General features: G+C 35.4%; 1 protein-coding gene across 1 annotated transcript in view; it reads right to left on the bottom strand.

Moving 5' to 3' along the window:
* The window catches only part of Adamts19 (ADAM metallopeptidase with thrombospondin type 1 motif 19), a gene marked incomplete at its 5' end in the record, with an annotated part of 210,106 nt that overhangs the window by 142,570 nt on the left and 53,223 nt on the right, over positions 1-14,313 (bottom strand). Inside the window, one exon of the mRNA XM_010627281.2 lies at positions 6,105-6,148. Coding sequence (XP_010625583.1) covers positions 6,105-6,148 — 44 coding nt within the window. The remainder of the gene's footprint in view (positions 1-6,104; positions 6,149-14,313) is intronic.

The following is a 14,313-nucleotide window of genomic DNA, read 5'->3' as shown; positions in this document are numbered from 1 at the left end:
TTGTTAAATTTTCCTTTCAATTTTCCTAATTTATTTCTATATTTTTTGGATATTTTTTCTTACACAGACATTGATATTATCCAGTTTGTTGTGAGACCTAAATTTCCAGAACCATTGTTCAATAGAAGTAGTAATGATAGGTTTTTCCTCATTTTTTTGGTTTGAAACAAATTCTTTAAATATTTTATTATTTAAAAATGTACTAAGTGATTTTTATAAATAACTTTCACTGGTTTATAAAGTTCCTATTTTACTATTTTGCCAAGAATTTTTATCATAAATGTGTTTTGAATTTTATGAAAGACATTTTCTTTCTCCAAACTTAATGATCATATGTTTTTTATCTTTAATTGGAATAAGTAGCTATATTTTAATGTTGAACTACTCTAGTATTTCTGGAAGAAATTTGAAATAATCTTACTTGGTTATTTAAAAAATACTTTATGAGATGTTATCTGCTAGTATTTGGTTTTGATTTTTTTATTAGTTTCCTGAATAAGAATGATTTTTCAACTTTTTTCCTCACATTGTCATCTAAGGATTTGATTAGAAATGTATATTGTTTAAATTCACTCTGTTTCTGTTGTATGGTCTATGTTTTATTGGAATGATTTGTTTTGGAAACTGGTAGAAATCATTTGTAAAATCACCAGGCACTTATATTTTCTTGGGACAATTTTAATGGCTTTGTTTAATTTCTTTAATTGTTACATGATGATATAGTCTTTGCTGGGTCTACTTTCTAAGCTAGAATTCCTCAACTACAATTAATTTTGTTTGCTAGCAGAGGTTGAATTTGTTACACTTTTTTTTTTTAAGTACTAGGGATTGAACCCAGGTCCTTCATACTGAGCTACAAACCCACACCCTTTATTTTTATTTTAAGAAAGGGTCTCATCACATTGCTAAGTTGCCAAGGCTGGGCTTCAGTTTGTAATCTTCCTGCCTGAAACTATAGTAACATAAATATATACATATATATATATTTTTTTTTAATCTAATCTCAAGCTCTTCATGAGTTCTCAAAATTCAACATAGTGCTAGCACTGTTGAGCTCTCAGTCTAAATATTTGCAAGTCCTCTGTTTCTTTAACCCTGCTCTATAATTAATTAATTAATTAACAGAGTGATTATTATAAATTTTATGAATTTTCTATAACTGTTGTAAAAATCACGTTTGTTTGCTTACAGCATCTAAGCATATTCTTTTCAGCTCCCTAAAGGTTCCCTTAGAGCCCACCAGACAAAGTTCAGGGGCGTGTAGAGCTTCTGGGCTCTGGTCCTGAAGCTCAGGGGAATTCCATTTTCCTGCTTCTATGTTCTAAAAGCTCTTTGTCTATTTTCATTTGCGACCCCTTCTTCCTTTTTCAAAATTATCTATGGAGAGTTGAATTCTTCTCAAATCACATTTTCTGTACCTTTCTCAGTTAGTAGATCTCCCCCGACTCGAAACTTCTCTCTCCTTCCTCTACACATACGGAGCCTGTGACTACACTGAGAACAGAGGCCAAATCTAGGCTCTTTTCCCTGTTTAAGTTGATTCACAGCCATAATTTTTCTTTAGTAGGTAACTTAATATAGTGACACTTTCCCAGGATTAGAACAAGTACATTTTAAGATACTATTATTCTGCCTTCCAAATTGAGTTTCACTAAGCAATACTACCGATTAGACCGTTTATGTATCACATTATACTTTCTTTCTTTTGAAATTTAGAATAATACCACAGTCATCCCCTTCAAGATTTAAGAACTTTGAAGTGAGTGATGCCAATAAGCCATTGACTGTCGGACCTGAAGCTCTGGTGGAACTATGGACTATGAACTGGCTCCGGACTACTCCACAACTGTAGATTTAATGCCTTGGCTCAGCCACTCCCATCTTAGTACCGGCTCCGCATTGTCTCCCCTCTGCCTGGAACAGCAGAAGTGCCAGCCAAACAACGGACTTGATCTTGGACAAGGAAAAGTCTGAGATAGGGGATCCAACACGGCTGACTAGAGGAGGAGTTACATAGATGCTGAGGAAAAATCCACCGAGAAGGAATGATCTGGAAGGTCCAACATGGTGGAGTAGAAGAGGAGCCATATCGGGAGACCCAGAGAAAATCAACAAGAGACACAGAGGGGAGGAGAATATATCATAAAAGGTCAATTAACCAAACACAATGTGGTGACCATATCTGAATTCTTCTTTGAAAATTTGAACCAAAAACAAAAAAAAAAAAATTGGAGACAACAGTAGAACATTCCACAAGGAAGAGAGAATTTGCGTAAGGACTGAAAGAAATAATAGTTGGAACCTGCAAGGAAAGTGTGAGATATTGCTCCCAAGTGGCCTTCCACAGCCCAGTGCAGCCACAACAACTGTGGAACAAGAGATGGTGGGACGAGAGTGAGGGAAAGGGCTCAGCATTCACTCCCGGGTCCCAAAGCAGATCCTTGGTCAAGTTTCCAGAGGGATGAGGGAAGGACAGCCAAGACAGCTGTCAGTTGGAGGGCAGGATGGACGGAGTCTTGCTGAGGGGCTGGAGCTGGTCACCATGGACCCCGCTGAGGCAGTTGAAGGCCTGGTTCAGCTGAGCTACAGAGGAGCTCATTGGAAGGTCACGCTGACACCCTGACCTAACTGTATGTGAAGGTCTGCTCAGCACCATTCTGGGGGCAGAATCCACCTTAGACTTCCAGCGTGAGCAGCGACACATCTCATCTTGATCTCTGCTCCTTATTTCTAGGCTGTGGAAAAGAACCATGGATCTATAACAATAGAAAACTTTCTTCTCGTGTCATTTTGTTTGTTTATTTTGTGGTTTCCTCTTTCTGTTCCTCTCCCCCACACAATTTTATTCCATTATTTGTCCCACTTCTTATATGTGTGTTTGTGTTTCTCTTCCTCTTGCCCTTTTCTTGAAATATAGTTTTTAGAAGGTAAAGGAATTCTCCCATGTTCCTTTCTATTCCTTCTACTTTTAAGTACATCTTCTTACCTTACTTTTCTCCTGTTTCTTCTTCTATTTTACTTTTCTTTGTTCTCTTCCTCTTCATCTGTCTCCTCTTAAATTGTTCTCTAATATTTATATTAGCCATAGACTATTTTCTCATTCCCATTTCTCACTACTGATTTTATGCGAAATTTTCCTTGTAATCCCATCTAAATACATAACATACCTCTGCTGCCATTAGGATCCTTTCTCCCCTTCCTATTTCCTCCTTCCCATACCACACAGCAGAAGACTTAACACACACACACACACACACACGCACACACACACACTAACACACTTTATCTCCTCTCCCCCTTAACACAGTCCACCATCCCCTCAGCATTACATAATTGATTCTGTAAAATTACTGTTAAGTACCTTCTTTTTAACCATAAGAAGACACATAGCTACCATATTTAGTGCAAATTAGATGTGGCTCAATACTTGGGCTTTACAATGCTTCCACCATAACTACAGATTTTTTCTCGAGGCTAAAGGGAGATCCGAAAGTGGGTTTCATGGTATATTCTCAGCTAGCCCAGTTAGCAAGATAACTGATTAGCTTGCTATTACTTTATCTTATTTGATTGCATAGGAATCAGGGGATGATTTCAGGCCCGTGAATCAGTCTGCCAATTATATCATCACACCCAGGGAGAGACAGCAAGAATTCCTAACTCAGGAACTTGGACTGGATGGAACTGTGCAAGAATCAGGTGGAAAGAAGTCCCAACTGTGAGTTAGTTTCAATGTTGCAGTTGTAAACTCAGAGAGGTGATTGGAGTGTGAGCACTTAGAATCTCTGGCAAAGAAGCTAGAGGTGAGTTACATAGACACTGTCCCATTGGAGTATTTAGTCTACAACCACATCAGATATCTTTACTTGAAGTTTTGTTTTTTGATTTATTTAGTGGTGTGGGGTTATATTATTTCATGTTTTGGTGTGTGTTTATCAGGTTTTTAATTTTAGGTATTTGCTCTTCCATTAACTCTAACTTAAGAGGTGACTAGGTTCTCTCCCTAGTAGCTCCCTGTCTCTCTTCTTCACCTCAAACCACCAAGCCAATACTATGGCCATGTTTTTCTTCTTTTACCAAATACATAAACACCTCCTCCAAAGTTTTAAACTTCCCATACTTAACTCCCCCACAGTTGCTCCTTTCTTCCCTTGTTAACCCTCAAACTTTCCCATCCTAAACCTTGACTTTCCCATATCTTACCCTCAAACTTCCCCATCCTACACCTCTGATTTTCCCATATCTTACTCTCAAACTTCCCCATCCTAAACCTTGACTTTCCCACATCTTACCTAGTCTATTGTCCTGCCTATCAACAGGTTCTGATGACTACATAGCTTCCCTCAATCACGAAGGAAACCTCCTTTCTCCCATGTCCTGCACTTGCCCCCACAAAAAAACCTCTGAAAACCCTCAACTCACTACTCACCCTTCAACTCAACTAAAAGTACTTTTGAACTGTACTGGAATTGTTGAGACTAGGGGAAAGCGTTAGTGTATTTTCCGTTGTACATAGGACAGTTATGTCATGTTATGCAAATTATGACCGTGTGTTTATCTGCCAGCAGACCTTGGCATCATCTACATGATGAAAGTTTTACTAGCATGCAGAAGACAAGAACTGTGGAGTCATGGAGGCTGACACCAAATATTTCAAAGGAGGCCAGGAAAGGAACTCCTAAAAGGGCAATGCATGAAGCTGTGAGAATAAAGCCAAAAGTTCAGTGGTGAGCACAGGCAATTAGAAATGCCAAGAAATGGGAAACATCTGCTGAGGACTGCTGCAGGCCACAAGCAAATCCAGCCTGACAAAGGACATGTGGACCATAACCAGCAAGGCCATAGGCATGGGGCCGCCCAAAACCGTAGGAATTGACATCTCATCACCATATGCCCTGGGTGCCAGACATGGAGCTATAGGATTTAATGTCAGCCATGCTAGGTTTCAATTTTGATTTGGTCTCATTCTTTGCAGCTACCTCACTCCTCCCTTTTAGTATGGGGATTTTTACCCTGTGCCATTGTATATTGGGTATATATAACTTGGTTTTTTTGAACTTTCAGTGATTTACACCTAAGAGTTTGCCTTAGGTCTCAGAAGAGTTTTTGAACTTGGGCTTTTGAACAATACTGGAATGGCTGAGACTTTATAGGAAAGCATTAGTGAATTTTTTATTGTACATGGAACAGTTATATCATGTTAGGTAAATTATGACTTTGTGTTTATTTGGAGATTGAGTGTAGTTTAAGGCGATGAGCTTAGGTCTCAAGCAGTGAAATGTGATAGTTAAGCTAGATTGTCAACTTGATTGGTTTCAGAGATGCCTGGGGGTTAGGAAAGTATACTTCTGGGTATGTTTGGGCAGGTCACAGAGACCTACACCTGGTCCCTGGTCCCTTCTCCTTTGGCTTTGTTTTCCTCCTCTGGTTCCCAGATTCCATGCATTGAGCATTTTCACTCCACCATACCCTTCTGCCATTATGTTACTTCCTTAGAGACAGCCAACTATAAACTGAACCTTCTAGAATCTGAATCAAATTAAATCTTTCCTTCCTAAACTGTTGCTGTTGGGTATTTTGCACCAGGAATGGCAAAGGTAACTAACATTATGTTTTATGGATTTCAGATCATCAGTTCAAACATGGATAATCGGCTTTTTTATGCACACAGAGTCTTCACAAAATAGGCAAAGTAAAGGAACTTTCTTTTGACTCACTCTGCAAACAAGTTCAAGCAGACATAACTCAACTATAAATCAAAGATCCTGCAAAATTCTCAATCACAATGTTAGCTTAATATTTTGCCTGAAGTTATGAATAGTAGAACTTTATTAGATGTATGTGTATATTGGGAAAATAACAAAAAAAGTCATGATAAACTTAAAATATCATTTAAAGATTATCTCAACGTATCTTATACCCTAAGCCATCTCATTAACAACTGATGTACCAACAATTAAAAATATAGTTAGAAAATAAATGTCTTTGATATTCTAAATCTAATTCTTAAAATTATCACTCTGAAATAATTTTCTGTATTTAAACAGCTGATGTGTTCAAGGTCGTCAGAGATCTTAAAAGTGTGGGTTTTTACATATACTCACCAACAGTATCACAGGGTTCATCTTTGTGCACACAGAAATCTTTCCTACAAAAAGGAGAAAATCAAACTGAGAGTAAACTCAGGTAATCAGTATTTATCCTGTGACTCATGGTGTTATATGATTATTTATATACCAATTTTTATTTGCAAAAATTTGATAAAACTCTGGATAAGATTAACTAGTCTTTATTTTTAATAAAGTATGAAATTAAACTTCTATAGTACATGTATATTTATATAATCATATGACACTAATTTCACATTTCATAGGTAATATTTCAAAAATAAATATTCATCTTGTTTCATACTCTTATGAGATTTCATTGCTTTATTACAAAAAAAACTAAAGACATGCTGTTGGGATACGGCTTTCCATTTTTAAAACTTATCGGAAGATCTCTACTTTCAATAACACAAAAAATAATTTCCAGATGTTGTAAATGTAAGGAATACAATTTAGAATGGCATACTGTTTTATATTATAAGTTATAAACAATTTTAAAGACAAGTACCAATTTTAAGAAAGATTATATATATTAATATTTTTACATAAATGAGATAATATTCTATAATTTCTCTCTTTATTTTCCCACTATATCTTGGAGAGCATTCCTTGAGAATATTTCACTGTTGGTACAAATTACTTAGAATTTTGTAACTCACGATGTAATAGAACTTAGTCACTAAGAGTTTTCAGATTTGGAGGCATAATATATGAAATCAGAATTTTATCTACCACTTACTCTTCATGTGACCTTTGGACTGCTTATTTAACCTTCTTGTGCCTCAGCCCTCTCATCTAAAATACGGAAACTGATTTTAAGCATCGTGCCATATTTCGTTTTCTGAAATTTTATGCTTTTTCAATTTCAAAGAAAATGCTTTCTCCAAGAACATCTTACACTCATATTTTGAAAGTTTGTTTTTAACCATGTAACCATACTTATTTTTATAATCCTTGTCAGTACTATTTTAAAATATTATTCATTATTGCAGTTTTTGGTTCTCAAAGATGTTCTCTTATGCATTTTGTAGGGCTACTATGAACTTACTCAGTTGTGCTTTATTTATGGTTGAGTTGTGTGGTATACATTAAGATGGCATCCCACTAGAATAGTTCTTAAATGTTTTCACTAAGTGTTTCAGTTTTTTACTCAGATTCATGAAAATGAAGACCAGAGAGCCATTTTTACTAACCTGAGATAACGGATGAAATAGAGTAATTCCTTCTTGAAAAACTGTCCTTGCTGATAGAGTCTTTTCTACATTACTCTTGTATCAGTGGTCTCACCGTCTAAGATTTATAGCTGTACTTATTTATTTTAGTTCTACTTTTGAAAGTATCGAGATATTTCCTACAAAATATTTCCTATATGAAAGCTAAAATTCAAGCAGCTATGTTCTTTATTCCAACAAACTGACTAGGCAAGTTACCATCGCTCTTCAAAATTTGCTACACCTTTTTTCTTTTTCTCAGTGCACATAAAAGGAGGGTCCATATGTTTTTCTACAATTTATAGATAACTATGATGTGAACATTTCTCATTATGTAATGAGGGAAATTCTCACAGAAAAGGAAATAAACTCAACCTGTTAAGTATCAGGTAGAAGTGAAATAGAGTAAAATGATAGATTTGTTCATTGTTAATGTTATCTTAATATAGACAGAAAAACAGACATATAGGCTTTATTTTACTATTATATATCATGCAACAACTTTTACCAAATTCTTCAAAAATCTGCATGATCACCCAATAAGAAACTCACACTGACCTCAATTAACAGTTAACAGTTTTAAAAAATATCTTTCCAAACTGGCAATTGTGTAAATTGTAACTCATTATAAAAGTTAGTGATGTAATACTGTTATTTCTTAAAAATTTAGAAGGGAAAAGAGTTTATGGCAGCCATGGATATGAATAAGATTGGAAATTAGGTATTTAACATTAATAATTATCAAAATTGTTCACCATTTCTCTAGGCAAATTCCAGACAGGTGATTCTACAAAACAGATACAGAATCACCTCTTGATTATGAGTCATAGCTATGATTTAATGCATTCAAATCACACTCAGTATTTATACATACATTTATCACCACTCACTTATTAATAATAGATTAATTCCAGTTGATAACTTATATGACTAGAAAATATACTGAGGGTGTCCTGGCTGAGAACAAACATCCAGTATTTCTTTACGATCAAGCACGGTAGAGACTCGGGCCTTCTTTCATGTGATCACCTTGCTTGGATTTGTTGTAATGGTCAGGTCTTCTTCTACTTCTTGTGGCCTGGATAATACATTTCAAAGATGCCTTTTTTTTAACAGAGGGCCAAATATCAACTCCACAGTCCTGCCCCTCTGACTTGCAAGGTAATGGGCCTCCCCCAAAAGCAGGAGACACAATGTAGTGGTACAATGTTCTGCCTACTAATTACTGTATCTTTTTGCAAATAACAGGAACAGGGTAACATGTTTTTACTAGTTCATACAAATTTAAGGTTTTCCTCAAACATATTGTTTCTTATTCTGATTAATCTATAAACAAGATAATCAATCTTGGACAACTGAAATTGGCTATTCTTTTTGCTTTTTGGGTTTTTTTTTTGAGACAGGATCTCACTTTTTGATGCTGACTGGCCTTGCACTCATTATGTAGCCCAGGCTGTCCTCAAAATCATAATGATCCCCTCACCTCAGCCTCCAGAGTGCAGGGATTATAAGTGTGTGCCACCACACGCAGCTTGGCTGCTAGCTTTTATTATGTTAATTTTCATTTCTTTTTTATTATATAGTATATACAATCCTATTAGAACTGCGTACATTTTATAAATCTGCTATTTCAACTGAATGAATGTCAAAGTAGATTGAATGATTGATTGGTATTGGGAATCAAACTTGGAACCTTACACTTGCGAGACAGGTAGCGGCATCTAGCTAAATCCCCAGCCCTAAATTTATTTTTATTAATTACTAAAAAGTAAATAGCAAAGAAAAAGTTGTTGATGAACTAATAATCATTATACACCTGCTTTGAGACATTTTAAAGATCTAGGACTTTTATTGTTTAAAAAGACATTCTAAAATTAGAAAACTTCTGATAAATCATAGACATACAATGTTACCTTGGTTCACAAATTTAATTCTCTCCACAATTCTGGTCTCAAACCCTATTGAATGATAACCGAATCAAATTTTCTCTTAGGTCAACATTGAACCTAACCAGTGAATTTAATTTTGTTTTTATCCAACTAAAGTTGTGACCAGAATTGTAGAAAAAATCAAGTTTTTGAATTGAGCTACCACTGTATTGAAATTTTAACCTATAAACAAACACTTACTTACCCCACCATAACCCTCTTCCAAGGTAAACTAGTAATCAGATTCTCTTTCAATATTCAACACACAAAACTGAAAACTTGTAAGTGTAGGCCACACAAGAATGCTCTTAATCAGAACGTTTATTAACAGGATTATAATTGACATTTTTTAAACAGCTGAGTGATTCCATGACAGCCCGACTGAAGTAAGCCCTTATCATGCCCACTTACAACTCCCAGCATTTTTTCCTGGAAAATCACACTCTGTTCCCTCGTTATTCTTCATCAGAATGCTCTCGTCATTGGCTTTCAGTTATAGAATTTTTACCCAGACTGAAATCCACTTTTTCAAAGGAGGTAAAATGGTTATCTAGAAGGAGAATGTGAATGGCCCTCAATCATTTAATTTTAGTGGATAAGGTCCTAGGGATTCCTAAAGTTTTTCCTCTTCACTGTCTTTCATCGTGCATGTTTGTCCAACTTTTCTGAAAACTAAATAAAGTCTTGCCAGCCTATCAAAATGAGCCAAAAATCTACTTTCTCTGGAGCTCAGCTTAGGTAAAGCTGACTTCTGCGGTTCAAAACTAACTCCAAATTGTACAGGAAAATGTATTTCCCTGCTGACTTAAGGTATGAAGAGTCTGACTATAACTATAGATAAAGAAAACTGAAAAGGTTTTCTGGAATACTTCTGATAAGTAGATAACAAACTACATTTAGCTTTTGTCTGCTTAGGTGCTGTAGAAATCCAATTTTTCACTGTGACACCAGGACTGGTCGCCCAGGTTGGGCATTGTGCAGTCTAGGGGAGAATGACATGCACAAAAATATGAACTGTTTCCTCTACTTCTGTAGAATGCATCACTTGTGCAACCGAATGTGGTAACATCTACTAAGTGTTTCTTCTACGCCAACCACTGAACAGAGAGAAGGTCACAAGGCAGGCTTTAAAGTCTCAGAAAATAACAAACACACAGTCACACTGGTAATGCAATGCGGTCCCTGGGATCGTGACAAAGATTAAAGACTTGTATTAAATAATGGCAATTTTCTTTGCCAACAAACAAATGGAGAAATACCCAAAGCACATGATATTGAATAACATGGCAATGCAGCAAATCAAAGAACCACATAAAATAAAATTTTCACCTTAGGGCCAAGAATTGCTGAGTGTAAAGTATATTCAGATGTAAGGGGAAGAAGCTTTTATGTGTTTTTCTAAATATATAATACATCATATCATGATGCATGCGCCTGCAGCAGGATTATTTGATTTTTATAATGTGAACCAAGGGATTTCATCTGTAACTAAACAACATGATAAAACTCTAACAAATGTACTGCTTACTGTCAAGGGCACTTAGATTCTTCATGCGGCCAATTTTTGTTCACTTAGCAAACAAATGAACAAAGCACATTATTTAAAAAAAATAAAAAGTGCACAAATTCTTTTATCCAAAAGCACTGGGAGTACGTCTTGCTAAAATTAAAAAATAAGTCGCCAGGATCTTTAATAAAACTTAGATGAGTCTATCATTCTTAATCTTCAATTCTTTCTTTGTCCATTTCTTTCTAGACAAGTAAATAATGTATTCATAATTTCAAAATATTCAAAGATTTTTGCGTGGGGGGAGTAGGAGACAGAGATTTTCTTGGTCCCCAGACCTGTGTTTGTATGGATTTAGATTCTCATTTAGGCTCATAATGATTCCATGCACACAAAGTCTGCCTCATAGGGTTTCATTATGTGAGTATGGAAATGATCCTGTTAGATTCTGGCAATGGAAAAGACCAATAAATTCTAAATTCTGATTTATATTGAAATAAAAGAAATGTAACTTTAATTTCCAAGAATGAAGATGCATCTGAGAATAAGACTCACTGTAGAGTTTAATAGTGCCCTGGGATATACCTATAAATGATTCATTCAAATATTATCTTGTGATTTGTATTAAATCAATATATTTCTGCAACTTCTATGTTTTATTAAATCTTCTGTCATACTTGCCAATCATATTAACTTGAAGCTAGCTTTCAGAAGACTGTACATAAATGAAAAACATTTTTGTAAACATGCAAAGTGAAAGCCATCATTAATAAAATTCAGTTTTAAATTCAGTATTTTCAAAAGACTTAGACTTCTGCCTCTCTATGACTTAAGAGTGAAATGCGAAAATTACTCCAAGTAATCATAGAGTGGATGGTTGGAAGAACGTGTTGTGTGGTTGTGTTACCATGAGCCCACAGCCACTAGGTCAGCTTAAACTATTTACTTTATCACACAGAAAAATTGGACAAATATATTACCCCAGGTAGGTTTGGATTTATTAGAACACTAAGCATTTTAGCTGAGACTACAATTAATCCCTGAGCCTGAATTTCTCGCTAGTAGTGTGTCCACATAGCAGACAACATTTAATAACTATCTAAGAAGTACATTTACTGCAAACTGAACCTGGTATGGCTTTAGCCTGACAAATATGGGTAAGAACATGTAATCAATAGATATAATATTTTCCTCATTTAATTTTACACAAGTTCACTACAAAGCTGAAGATCAGGCCACTATTATATTTACACTAACAAAGGATACTTTCTCCACAACTACACAAAACATTTAGACTTTCCTCAGCAAATGACACTGGGTCGCTTAGGAATAAAACATTCCACGCAGTGGACTGATTTGCATTGCTGTGTCCTTAGAAGCAGAGACATGGAGAAAAGGCGACGCTTCTCATAAGTCTCTTCCCATAGATGAATAAAGGTGAATTTGTCAGTGTCTACAGGATATATATGTCCTGATATGACAAGTATTTCTTAAACCCTCCGGAAATATTAGCACATACTTACAGCCACAGATAAAGATATCTGAAGGACCTTTTACTATAAGAATAATGAAGTAAAAAGTTCCATAAATAAAAAAATAATAAAAAGGTCATTAAATGAACTAGGATATTTCTATGTAACAGAGAATCTCTGCATCTCCCTCTAACTGTCGAGCCATATAGTTGCTATCACTTTCCTACAGCTGTTAATGACAAATTACCACACACTTAATGAGATAAAAACAAAGTTGTCTTACAGTTTTAGATGAAAGCTAAATATAGATTTTACTGGGCTAACACCACCAAGGCCACTGTCCTCCCTGATGCACTGGTGTGCAGCCCACTTTCTCTTTCGGTTTCTATTGATTCTCTGCATTTTTGGCCATGGCCTCTTCCTTTGACTTCAGAGCCAGGCTCGTGTGATCTTCCAATCTGTGTCACGGCCTCAGCAGTCCTGCCTCCTTCCTTCATATTTCAGGATTCAAGTAATTGCTCCTGCTCCACTCTGGCAATTCAAAATAATCTCCCAACTCAAGATGCTTAATTTAATTAAGTCTGCACTGTCAACTTCTGCCAAGTAAGGTGGTACTTTCATGGGGTTCTGAGGATTAGGGCATGGATGCATTCAAGGGTATGTGATTCTGTTTTCTACAGTGAATGACATGAGACGACTTTGAAGATATCTTTACAAGAGAAAAAAAACATATATATATATATCACTATATGAACAGAATCAATCCCCTACTCTTCCAAGGCAAAGGAAACTTAAAGTAAGAGTTGGATAATAGCTAATTAATTATAAATGCAAAGAGTTTAATTTTACCATGAGAATATTTTTATAAAATGAGAATATTTAAAGATAATTGTACACTTTGAACAGCAGAATATGCTTGGGCGAAGAGAATTAGCTTATAATATTTCCTAGAGAATACTGAACTAAAGGACAAATGAATATTTGGAATAGGTTTTGGGGAGGAAATGTGAATTGTAAAACAGCATAGAAGATGAGACCTTTAGTTCTAAGAATGATGCTCTGTTTCCTAAGTGAATAGCAGTTCCTAATTATATCATACTTTGCAATTTTTAAAATATTCAATATATCAAAATACTCTTTTTTTTTGTATCAGGGATTGAACTCAGGACCTTGCATTTGGGAGGCTGGTGGCAGAACCACTGAGCTAAATCCCCGGCCCTATTTTCTTAACTTTAAAAAAAAAAAATACTTGTATTGGATGGCTAGGAACGGGTAGCAACAAAGGAGGTAATAATGAAAAACAACGAGTTAAGAATTCTGATTTTAAGATTTTATCACATAAAATATTTAATGACTTCAGGGGATTCTTGATTTTTTGGGGAATTTTGAATAGAAAAACCGCAGAATGAAATCAATAATAGCAGTAATATGTTCTTCAACAAAATACTTTTTAAATAAACTAATAAAAATTTTTATAAAAATGTAAAGAATCAAATCTTTTCTGAAAGATAATAAGATCTAATTTCATTTCAAATAATTTAACAAGTAATTGAAATTTAATCCCTTTATCTCATATTGCAAATTTTTATTGTTTTCACAGTTTTGATTTAAATTATCTTGTTGATAGCGTTGTTAAAATATGTCTTGAAAACATGCATCTTTTCTATAGTATGCTTTCCTTTAAGAAGTTGCCGGAGTGACAAGGTCGATTTGGAAAGATTGTGTGATTAGATGTACAGGTCATTCCTAATCACATCAATTTGGGGCTCCCTTAAAAGCCAACTTATATCAATATTCTCATAGGACTGCTCCACTCCTGGGGCTTCAATCTGCTCAATTCACCGAATGCTTTACAAGTCTGAAGTCTACAGCAGCAACAGTCTCCGTGTGTATTCAAACTCTCTTGATGATCTGCACACATCTTCTCACGCTCTAGGCTCCTACCACTGGTGTCCTCAGTAGGAGCACTGGGCGACTACTTCCTGCTTGCCACACCAACAAAGAAGTTGTCCCCATACTAAAAGCTGTAGTAACTGTTGGACTAAACTATAAATTTCCCTTTATTCAGGGACTAAAGTCTTGTACTTT

The sequence above is a fragment of the Fukomys damarensis genome, unplaced genomic scaffold (assembly GCF_012274545.1).
Source record: "Fukomys damarensis isolate Sample0158 unplaced genomic scaffold, DMR_v1.0_HiC HiC_scaffold_3, whole genome shotgun sequence".
Classification (NCBI taxonomy): Eukaryota; Metazoa; Chordata; class Mammalia; order Rodentia; family Bathyergidae; genus Fukomys; species Fukomys damarensis.
Note: the sequence above shows the minus strand (reverse complement) of the source record. Positions and strands in the feature narration are given on the sequence as shown.